General features: G+C 39.9%; 1 protein-coding gene across 4 annotated transcripts; it reads left to right on the forward strand.

Moving 5' to 3' along the window:
* The first annotated feature begins 216 nt into the window (after positions 1 to 216).
* Positions 217 to 10,685, forward strand: ssc4d (scavenger receptor cysteine rich family member with 4 domains). Of its 4 annotated transcripts, XM_088279700.1 has the most exons (12): positions 217 to 600; positions 2,233 to 2,372; positions 3,910 to 3,942; positions 4,388 to 4,426; positions 4,875 to 5,177; positions 5,290 to 5,358; positions 6,202 to 6,513; positions 6,660 to 6,743; positions 7,822 to 7,884; positions 7,995 to 8,312; positions 9,449 to 9,535; positions 9,628 to 10,685. In XM_088279700.1, exons 2-12 carry the CDS (start codon positions 2,237 to 2,239, stop codon positions 9,942 to 9,944), a joined length of 1,761 nt encoding a protein of 586 aa, XP_088135826.1. In that variant the 5' UTR covers positions 217 to 600; positions 2,233 to 2,236; the 3' UTR covers positions 9,945 to 10,685. The 4 variants fall into 4 exon arrangements, with proteins under 4 accessions (XP_088135826.1, XP_088135828.1, XP_088135825.1 ...); XM_088279702.1 differs by lacking the exon at positions 217 to 600 and having other exon boundaries at positions 2,215 to 2,372; XM_088279699.1 differs by lacking the exon at positions 217 to 600 and having other exon boundaries at positions 2,215 to 2,372; positions 7,998 to 8,312.
* Positions 10,686 to 12,143: the final 1,458 nt, after the last annotated feature.

Genomic DNA, 12,143 nt, shown 5'->3' on the forward strand with positions numbered 1-12,143 from the left:
ATCAGAGAACTTTTAGTCAGTTTGTACAATTAATTTTTAAGCATAAATGATTCATGAGTGAAGCCACAGCAAATCCACCCCCATGACACTCATACTGTACATCAACATGAAAAAAAAAAAAGAAAGACACACCCACCACAGGATCAGAATTGCAGCCTCCCAATGGGATTGTACAGAAGCGAGTGGGACATGACTATGAGGGAGCTTTACCTGAAACAGGAGATGCAGAGATACCAATGAAGCTTTCGTTCTTTGTTATCGTTGTTTTGGCCCCTCCTGCTTTTTTAACTATAAGCAGGGAGAGGGTGTTGGACATTTAACTTACAATGATGAGCTATTTATTGCTTGACATAATCTCTCTCACCAAAACTCGATATTTACAGTTGGAGAGAGCTGAGGAGATGAAAGACCTAAAACACGAACTGCAAGTGGTTTGAACGTTCTAGAGCCTAAGTCCTATTTGTGAGACCTGGAATTGGGATGCCGACTGAGCTCTAAGCTATTCCTTAGAGTATTTTTAAGGCGGATAGCTATTTCATTTATTTTATTTTTTTAAATTAGAATAATAAAATTGGGTGGCACCATATATTCTCACAACAGGTATGTGCTCTTTAAATTATTTATAATTTCTGAAATTAAGAAAAATACAAAATTGTGTTGTGATACAACAATATGCAGAAATACTTTGCTTTCAATATAACTGCACATGGTTGTTAAAGATCCGTTAAAATGCTTATTATTGGTTTAAATTATAAAGTATTTACAATTCTGTTATTTTTTGACTTTCTTCTTTCTTAGAATCAATTAAAACTAAACTTTGCATTGCCATTTTTAATTACTTATTTTTATTCATTTATTTTTCATGACTAAATGTTGGCGTAGTCCTTCAGATACATTTTGGCAGTGATGAGATTTTTCATCTTTTTCTCAGGACTGGGGAGTGAGAAGGGAGGGGAAGCACAGGTGACACAAAAGGCAACATTATTCCCAAGTGGATCCATGTTATATCCTATCATGAATGGAAAATTTTCCTCTTTCACGACTGAAACAATTGTCCCACAGTTGTGAAAGTTTTGTTTGTAGAAACAAATGAGTCAACAGCGGACACTAAATAAAAATCACCACACGGGCAAATGTTTTAATAAAAATTAAATGCATTAAATTTCCACTGCTCCCGAGTTTGGCAAAAATGAGAAAAGTAAGCGGCCAAAGCTTGTCCCCTTGCAATTGTCCAAAACATAGCTCGGATGAGCGATTCAGTGGCTTAAGATTCTAACATGCAGCCCGCCCTCCTCCTGTCGTCCAGGAGATGAGAGGCACCCATGCGGTGTCATCAGGTGCTGAAGCGTTTTAGTGACAGATTACAGGAAGCAGTGTTTATGCCGGACGATGGGGGCCATAGAAAGCAGAAATGCCTTTTTGTGCCCCCTGGGCCCGGAATGTCCACTATCTCTTGGGGCCAATATCAAATTCTCCTCTCATCATCCCCTAATACACATTCCTGTGTAAGGTCAGGGGGAAATATCCCAAAGTTGAGCCACACCACATTGAGATCTCCTCATCACAACAAACATTTAATGAGAGAAAGAAGCTGTTCTGTCAAGACAAATTGAAAATTCAAAAGGCAGACGTGATCTTTTTCTAGTCACTCGATTTCTACATCAAATCCTGTATTTCAATGCTGAACTCTAAATTGTGTTCTTTCTTCGTATCTATCAGTACGCTTTTGTTTCTGTCACAGTCTCTCCATTCCCAAAAACATTCACACATTATTTGAGCAATGGTCATTCATCACATTCTCGCTTCCGCAAACGTTGGCGGCTCCCTGTACTATCTCCCTCCGATTACTGAGTGATTGTCTGTGAATCCCAAAATTCTTTGCCTCAAGGGAATCCCCTTCAATTCGAAAAACCACACAGGTGACACCTGTCCTTTCCTTTCTCCCTCCTAAGGCTGGGAAAAAAGCTAAACTAAACATATGCAATAATTTCCCACCCCCTTTGCATTTCACTGGCCTAAGGGAGCACTTTGGTTTTTGAACCACACTTTTTACGAGTCTGTGCGCCATTCTGCTCACCGCCATCAATACCTGCTACTGCTGCGGGCTCATTTGGGGAAACAATCCAATACCGTAATTAGGCTACAATGGAACTAGGCCACAAAGAAGTGGCTGTTTAGTACATTAGTTGCTGTGTTAATTTGTAAGAGCGACAGTGTATTAATGTGTTGCAGGCGGATGGTCATTCAGGCAGCCATGCGTGGACAGCGTGTTGTGGAGAGCGTATGCAAGTGCTGGAACCCGACTATCTGTCTCCTGGTGACCTTGCTTGGATCTCTTGCTTTAGTGGCCGTGAGTGTGCTGTTGCGATTAGGTGAGTACATGTAGTAGGTGTGTAGGGCAAAATATTGATTATGATCGTTATAGTGCCGGTTACATTATATGTCAAAATTAAACATCAATACTGGCGCTGTTTGATGTTCTGGCCTGTGAGAAAAGTAGGATACGGATTGCTTTAGGAAATTTTTGAATAGTTAGTGCATTAATTATTTGTTCTGTAAGATTACTGTGAAAGACATAAGAAATTTCCGTCTGTTTTTTCTTCTTGGATTAACACCGATTGTGATTAGCGCATAATTGCTTTTGTGGTGAGATTTACTGTTGTAATAAAAAGTTTTTGGGGGGGGGGGTTGTATGATGACGGGATGATGATTTCTGTGAAGAATTAACTCATACAATTAGTGATTGTGTGATGCATTTTATATATAGTGCTGTGAAGAAGTGTTTGCCCTCTTCTAAAAGTGTTTTTTTCTTTTTTGCATATTCCTCATTTTTAAAACAAATGCTAATATCCAACAACGATGAGCGAGCCAAGCAAACATAAATTGGCGTTTTTAAAAAGTGATTGTAAATATTTAGGCATGAGAAACAATTGAAATCTACTTAGCTAAGTATTTTCCCCCTAAGATGAACTGGTTGGGCAACCCTCAGGAGTAACAACTGAATCAAGTGCTTTTTAGAGCTGGCAAAGTGTCTATCACATCTCTATGGAGATCATTTTTCCCACTCTTCCTTGCAGAATTGCTTTAATTCAGCCACGCTGGAGGGTTTTCAAACATTAATGTCCTTTCTGAGGTCAAGCCACAGCATTTCAATCTGATTCAGACTTTGAATGGGCCATTCCGAATTTTTCTTTTTCTTTTTTGTAATTCATTCAGAAGTTGACTTGCTGGTGTGTTTTGGATTGTTGTCCCGCTGCAAAATCAAGTTTGCTTCAGTTTGAGTTCCTGAACCGATGGAAGACAATTTTCTTTCTCAATTTCCTGATAAAGAGCAGAATTCAGGATTGCATCAATCGTTGCAAGTCGTCCAGGTTCTGAAGTCGCAGAGCAGCCCCATCATACGACCGCCAACATGTCTGACTGTTGTATGATGTTTGTTTTCTGAAATGCTGTGTTACACTTACGCCAAATGTAACACACACCTTACAAAATTTCAGTTTTCATCATGTCAGTCCAATATACTCATAAAAATCTTTGGGCTCATTCAGTTGGTTTGTACAAAAAAAGACACGATTTTCTGTTCTTTTTGGTCATGATGATCTTAAATATTAACGTGGAGGAAATTATGCAAAATATAATGTTTGAAGAGGGCAAAAACCTTTAATATGTACTTATTTCAGATAAGAAAAATATCTTATTTTGTGCACATGAAACATAATATTGTGAAATTTCTTGACATGTATTGACAACATAGATCTTTATCTTGATTGCTATTTGTCATTCCAACAGTAAATAGAAACAAAAGTACACCAGTTAATAACTGCGCCACTCTCTGTCCCCTTGATTGCCCAGCGGGGACAAATAAAATTTCCTGAATCTCAATCTAAATGTGCTGTACTCTATTTTCAGGAGACATCAAAATAAATAGACGAGCCGCACCCGGTAAGTAACTTGATGACTTTCTGGTTTCTAATGTTTATTAAAGTAGAAAATAGAAACTATGGCACATTAAGAAGAATCACGTAGCACTAAAAAGACAACAACTCTCCACCCCCCACACCTTGCATCTTTGAAATTTGAATACCCCGACTAGTATCCGATGTGTAATCCAGGTTTCACCGAACAAACAAAAAGGGAGAAGCCTGTGAAATGACCTAAATTGGGTGTGATGTATCGAAAAGTCTTTGTGAGGTGTTGAAACCAAAGAAAAGTCTCCAGGCATTGTCTTTTTTGGCAGACCCATAAACATATTCACTAACAAAATAACTATAAAGCAAAAAAAAAAAAAAAAAAAGCAACAACAAATTGTTGTGTGGAGGTATCGGCTCATTTCTGAATGACCAAATCTTAAACTTTCATAAACTTTCTTCTTGTCCTATTTTTTCAGCTAGTGATCTGCAATACCCACTGAAGAAGAATTACCAAGGTAAGCATCGCCTGTCAGCCAAAATCCAAGGCTATGTCATAGAATACAGTCAGTAAATGTTGACAGCTCGGTTGAAAATGACTCGTCGAAGTACCTTGGGCTTTCCAAACGAGGTCACACCATTTTACTAACCACTTTTCATGGAATATACAGTAACATATTGTTTTTGTACACCATGGGAAAAATACAACTTCTTCAGGAAGGTAATATATCTTTAAATTACGGTTAAGTGTTGACTCTCCCATGCACCATTTTGGTTCAAATGGCCCAATTCAGATCGTTTTACTTCTGTATAGCCCAATTTGAATATATCGTCAAAAATGTGAATATGTCAAAAAATACGTCAAAAAGTAGCGGCTTATAGTCCGCAAAATACGGTAAACTAATGAATAAATATTAATAATAATTAAGTGAACTTCTTAACATTGCCTTCCTTTTTTGTCCAAAGTGAGACTGGCAAATGGGTTTCACAGGTGCGAGGGCCGCCTGGAAGTGTACTACAATGACTACTGGGGCACAGTGTGTGACGATGACTGGGACATCTTGGATGCCCAAGTAGTGTGTCAGCAGTTGGACTGTGGAGTGGCTGTGGCAATGGGCAGCACCTCTCAGTACGGACAAACCGTTATACCCATCGCGTTGGATAATGTGGACTGCGAGGGGAGTGAAACAAACCTTGGTCACTGTGACAGTCTGGGCTGGGGCGTTCACAACTGTTACCACTATGAGGACGTGGCTATCAAATGTCGAGGTAAGACTTTGAAGTACGGTATTTAACCAGGATGGTGTTGAGGCATCATTTATCTATAAGAAGAAAATGTGAGCGATATAATTGTTTTTTTTTATACGTCCGTTGCTGTTAGAACCACTGGTGGTCGGACCAAAAACTTCAGGGGATATTACAACACCTCCTGCCATAAATGCAATCTTAGGTAAGTATTCCCTGAGAATTGTAAACCCTATTGGCGCCTATCCATCGTCACAATTACCGGATACAATTTACAGTACAGTGGTCAGTGCGAGTACAAGTTTAGATTTTTCATTTTTGTGTCATCACTTGAATTACCAGTACTGACCTCAACTATTGATTTTTTTTCTCGTGTCGGACGTAAATGTTTCATATTTGAGTAAAGAGAGGATTGACAGCGCTTTGCTTTTTCTGTACCACAACAGCTGCATTTCTTTCATACCAAGATCTCCTCTTTGTAGAGGTCGCTTTGCTTTTTTTTTTGGTTTCCAATTACACCTGATCAGACATGACAATTAACTGAAATTTAATTAAAATGGAATAAATAGAAAATTATTGCTGTGTACCAAATAATATCAACATGAAAAAAAAATCACTGTAAAATCAATCCGAACATTATATTCAGAGATAAATATTCTGGATCAACACGTGTAAATATTGGTAGTATTCTATAAGTCCACTGTTATGATGTTCAAATCTTTAGTGCGGCAGTGTGCAAAGTTAGGTTTTTCCGGTTACTCTCTCAGGTGAAATATATCATATATCATCCCTTTCAAAACATCTCTATTGCTTCTTAGGTTACCTTTGAAAAACATTATCTTGAGGCATATGGTGACATCATCAGTGATAAGTGATCCATTAGATGATCATATTGACTCGCTGGTGCCTGGACCTGTTTTGTTGTAAATTCCTTTGTCTCATAACTTCTTAAATTTACTTGCTACATCTTTGTTTCATGTTGACTTTGCTCTACCCGTAAATTCTTCATGAGATTTATCCTACCTCAATAAATGGTCTCCATCTATAGATGGAACCGTACGTCTAGTGGATGGAGGCAACTCCTGCCAGGGCCGCGTGGAGATCTACTATCAGGGACGCTGGGGGACGGTGTGCGATGATGATTGGGATGCGAGGGAGGCTGAGGTTGTTTGCCGGCAGTTAGGCTGTGGCCAAGTTGTTTCAGCTCACACCAACTCCTACTTTGGTTACGGCACCGGCCATATTCTTCTGGACAATATGAACTGCATGGGCAGTGAGGAGCAACTCGCTCAATGTGCAAACCTTGGTTGGAGCAACCACAACTGCGGCCATCATGAAGATGCCGGGATCACCTGCTCTGGTACGTTACGCTGGATCATGCATGTATATGCGCAGAAATATGAACCAAGTGCTCCCCTCGAGTAAGTTCCTTTACTAAACTGTTTGAGCGTGCCATCTGTGATGGAGGTGGACATGACTCTTGACTCTTTTCTTTTTTCTACTCAGGTACAGGACCCACCCCAACTGTGCCTTCAGTTTACCCTTCCACAGGTAGCCAAGGGTCGACCCAGACGACACAGGAAACGGCAGGTATTGTTGTTTTAATCTTACCCGCTCAGGTACGCCTCTAGGATTTTTCCCCCCCCGGTGCCTTTAATGGATTTGACCGATACGTACGTGGGAGGAGAATATAATCAATTTCCGTGACTTCAATTGAGTTTTTAAGGAGGCTCTTTTTTTTTACTTCAATAAACACAGCTATGTTACTGAATATGAGCATGTTTGATATCAAAGTAGTTTTAACGAAAAGCAAATACAAGTGACCACAAGGCAATGGCAAAAATTGTCACGCACAAATGTGACATAACGCACGGAAATAAACAAGACAGTGCATGCATCCAAAATAGGATAACGAGTCTATTAATTCCATATATAGATATATATATAAACAAAAAACAACTATTCATTGATAATGTTGTTTTGGCTCACAACATAATAAGCAGTTGTGTTGTTCCTTCAGGACTCATTTTTCACATCTCCCTCTTATTTTGTAGTGCACCTGGGAGACCGTTCTCATTTTCTACCTACGTTCTTTTTTATGAAAGAAAAAAAAAGTGTTTTTCATAAACACAAAAGGTATTACTATAAAACTATAATTACTATAATATAAACTATTATTGCAATAGACTGAAGTGAGTAGATGAAATATTTCCTCCACATCTCCCTCACACAGTATAGGAGTACAGGCACAGCACAAAGAGGCAAGGAGGGATCGGATTGGAACAGAATGGTTGCTTCTGAATGTTTTTTTTTTCTACTTAAAGAAAATAAATATATATATTAACTTAACAGAGGTTACAGAGATTTCTGATGGTGCTGTAGCACCTTCAAACCCCGGTGTAGCTCTGTTCCTGCACCCGCTTGGTGAAAGGGGAAGGTTGTTTGCAAATAGGCAAGTTTACAACTGAACTTGGGATCGAGAATTTATATTTTTCAAGTTGAATCCACAACTATGAACCTGTTTTAAGTGGAAGGACATGCACCTTTGTTATTTCACCGACAGGCGGCGACATTGTTCCCTCAGATTTATTGTACTGTATGTCATAAAGTGTCACAGTCCCACTAATCCTAACACTGTACCTTGTATTATTTTTTTTTCTTATTCCAGTGACAGATATTGATGTCACAGCTACAGAACTGACAAGTATTCGCAGCTCTGCTCAGACAATAGGTACTCGTCTAGCTGGTAACACTAGATGCTAAATTCTAACTGTTCGCTGTCACTTCGGGAGGAAAAAAAAAACATCTTTAAAAATGTAATTTTCAATGTGTCTATTTGAGCAGCTCCAATGGCTATTCGTGTGGTGGACGGAAATGACAGCTGCCAGGGTCGTGTAGAAGTGCAGTACAATGGCGTATGGGGCACAGTGTGCGACGATGGCTGGGTCATGGCCAATGCCGTTGTGGTGTGTCGGCAGCTTGGCTGTGGCATGGCTCTTGAAATGAAATCACAAGCCTATTATGGCTTTGGGACGGGCCCCATCCTGCTGGACAATGTTCACTGTACTGGTGAAGAAACACATCTCTCTATGTGCACCCATTCTGGCGTGGGTCAACACAACTGTGGCCATCATGAGGATGCTGGAGTAACCTGTACACGTAAGGCTTGACTAGAATTTTTGGACATAACATGAGGTCAGTGGACCACAAAGTCACGAAAATGAAAAATATTACTGCGCATAGGGTTGGTCTGCATCACCGCATGATGATTTCAGATAATACGTATTGATGAAACTGACACAGCCGTTGATCAATCCCAATCACATATCAGCATCTTTTACCCTAGATCATAGGTGTCAAACTCTGGCCCGTGGGCCAAATTTGGCCTGCAGTGTAATTATATTCGGTCCACGAGGCCATACCAAATGACTTTTACATTCTATACGATAATAGTAACAATCAAAATGATAATAGTAATTTCAAAAACTAAACATTCTCTTGCATTAATGAAACCACATATAATAAAATTTTTGAATTAAAAAAAAAAAAAATTTACATTTATATTGTTTTGAAAAATTAAATGCTGGCCCGCGGCTTTGTTCAAGTTTTACTTTTCGACCCACGGTGTATTTGAGTTTGACACCTCTGCCCTTGATAAAATATTTCCCAATTGAAAAATTCTAGTACTGTGAGGGCTCTATTTTCGTAAACTAACACAAGACTAATGCGGCGGGCTGTTGACCTCTACGTGGGGGCGGGTTAGACTGAGTTGGTATTTTCACACAAGTGTGCAAGCATGTTGCATTTAAAAAGGGGCATTATCCGTGGATAGCAGATGATTGGCTACCAGTCAAAGAAGGTCCTCACATTCCCTTTAAATATGACACACAAGGGACGCGTTTAACGTCCTTGACATAGTGGAAGAATAAACAAATTTTCTCAAGTCCAGGAGCAGGCTGAAGCACACAACTGATTCAGAGGGCTTAACACCTGCTGATCACATATTTCCAAATGAAATACACCACACGTCGGTGAGTTGTGTATCTGCCCGCCTGCAGCTCGATCAAATCCACCAAAATAACGTGACAGAACCAGTCAACTATCCAGCAAAAGTTCGACGTGATCTGAGCGGGCACAAGTTTCGACCGACTTTCAGTCACCAAATTGTCACGTGCTCACTACCAACCAGCATTAAAATTCTACTCGCATTCATGTTTCAGTATCACATGATCGGAAAAGTCTTGATATTTATTAGTAAATATAAAGAGCAAGTAAAATTGATCTCCCCCCCCCAGCGGTTACACCCTTCAATGGATTTGCCCGCGACTTTAGAGTAACAGACGAGACCAGTAATCCCGCCACCTCCATGCCATCCAATGAAGGCAAGTCTACACTTCATTGATACAGTATCAGAAAGATTTTTTTAATGGGTTGCATTGCTTGGCTATTTGAAGACTGTTTCTTCTTTCTACAGGAGCACTAAGGCTAGTCAATGGTCAGCATGAATGTGAAGGTCGCTTGGAGATGTTCCTAAATTCCGGCTGGGGCACAGTGTGTGATGATGCTTGGGACATCCCTGATGCCAAGGTTGTGTGCCGTCAGCTTGGCTGCGGGGAGGCCATTGCGGCGTGGGGGGAGGCTCACTTTGGCCAAGGAACAGGAACAATCCTACTAGACAATCTCAAGTGCAACGGTACGGAAGTCTCCCTGCAGAATTGTTCCCATATATCCTGGAATGTGCACAACTGCGACCACTCAGAAGATGCCGGCGTCACCTGCTCACTGACATGATTTTAAAAGAACCACTCCTCCAGTATGGTGAAGTAGTTGCACCAATCCTGGACTTGTGTACATTATGTAAATAACAGCTGTTCCTTTGCAAAGGGAATATTCCGCTACCATTGGAATTCATGCATCACTTAGTGACAATATACAATGACGCCTCCATCCAATGTTTATTTAAGCACTTTACAACTCACTAGGAGTTGCAATTGTATGAAATGTGAATGCTGGACAATGGCTAAAATGCCTAAAAACTATATGGCTGGAGAATAATAATGGCATTTACCGGTAGAACATCACACAATAAAGCAGAAAGCAGAGTTTTCTATAATGAGAAAAAAATATTTTTTAATTTATCCGTTGGGCATTTTATTCTGTCATGGGGTTGGAATCTGTAGACTACTACTTGTCTCTCAGCATTCACACAATGTATGCGATGGACACTGACTATGATGAAGAAAGGTTTTATCCTACCCACCATGGACTTGGTATAAAATACGGATGTCACCATATCATACATTTCTGTGTAACTCATAAAAAAAAATGTAAAAAGAGAAAGAGGAACCCCAACCACAATGTTTGGGACAAATATAAATAACTATGCATGAATAATTGTCTTGTTAATATATTGTATCGCTCACTTTGAAAAATAAATTATTATACTTGTGTTTGGTAAAAACTCATAGACATACATCTATAGCAAAAACAATCGAAATATGTTTGACAAAATAAATCTTATTTTTAAATATGTACGATCTTTTTGATGTTTGATTCAATTTATAATTGTGCTGTCAATGATAGATTCGTCCTCTCCATATGCACATGCTTTAATCATAACATTGATTACAGCATTATTAGTAGAGCACAATCTCATTCTTTAATTTTATTGCATGCTTAAAATAAGGAAAATATTCCAACTGAAGGATAACAATGCGCTTGTCTCTCTGTCCGTCGGATGTGTTGACTTAAGGATACCTCCATTTTCACATTGTGCAGCAGAAGACAAAAAGGAATATATATTAAACATTGGTCACCATTAAAAATATGCCATATTCATCTCAGAAACTGCACAGTGTGCAAAGAAAATTTTCAGTGCTGTGAAATCATTAAGAACACCTCCTAGAATCAACAAGTAAATGGTATATGACCATTTAAAAAATATATATTTTCTACCACATATCCTGCTATTGCAGTCCACTTATTTTTTTTAATTTTTCTTACAATTAAATGTTTTCCTTCACGTGAAAAAAACAGGAGGATCAAAAATAACCCAAAGTGCCTTATTTTTAACACAAGCGCTTTTTATACCACCGTCCCAACATTAGTTAATTTGATCCAGTAGGATGCGTTTGTTGATTTAATCAAACAGATCCATACAACCATCCATTTACTTCGACTTATCCAGGGTTGGGTTGCAGGGACAGCAGATTTAGAAGAGAAGCCCAGACTTCCCGCTCCCCAGCCAGTTTATCGACATCTTCCGGCGGGATACTGAAGCAATTCCAGGCCAGCCGGAGCACATACCAGCGTACCCGGGATCTTCCCCGGGTTCTCCTCCCGGTGGGACGCGCCCGGAGCATCTCACCAGGGAGGTGTACAGAAGGCACCTTAATCAGATCCTGAAGCTTCCTCATCTGGTTCCTCTCAATGTGGAGAAACAGTGGCTCTACTCTGAGCCCCTCCCGGATGATAAGAGTTTCTCAACGTATCTCAAAGGGAGATCCTGGACATTCTGCAGAAGAAACTCTTTCCGGCAGCTTGCATTTGGGATATGGTTCTTTCGGTCATGACTCAATGCGAGTGACACAAAGACTGCTTTGCCTTTCATCTCAACTCCTCCTTTACCATAACGGACTGATTCAAAGACCGCAAAGTCTTCAAACCCGAACCCAAGACCACAAGACACTTGAACTCTTCCACTTGGGGCAAGCTCCCATCCCCGATCTAGAAAAGAAAATCACACTATCCAGACTGAGGAACATGGTCTCAAATTTGGAGGTGCTGATTTTGATCCTTGCCACTTTACACTCGGCTACAAACAGCTGCGGCGGGAGTTGGAGTTCACGGCTTGATGAAGCCAACAGTTCCACATCAGCTAAGGGCAGAGATACAATACTGAGACCAACAAACTGGACACCCTCAACACCTTAGTTGCACCAAGAAAGCATGTCCCCAGAGATGATAAATGAAAACATGAAAAAGGGCAGG

The sequence above is a fragment of the Idiotropiscis lumnitzeri genome, chromosome 17 (assembly GCF_059441095.1).
Source record: "Idiotropiscis lumnitzeri isolate Australia: NSW breed Sydney's pygmy pipehorse chromosome 17, RoL_Ilum_1.0, whole genome shotgun sequence".
In the NCBI taxonomy this organism is placed as follows: Eukaryota; Metazoa; Chordata; class Actinopteri; order Syngnathiformes; family Syngnathidae; genus Idiotropiscis; species Idiotropiscis lumnitzeri.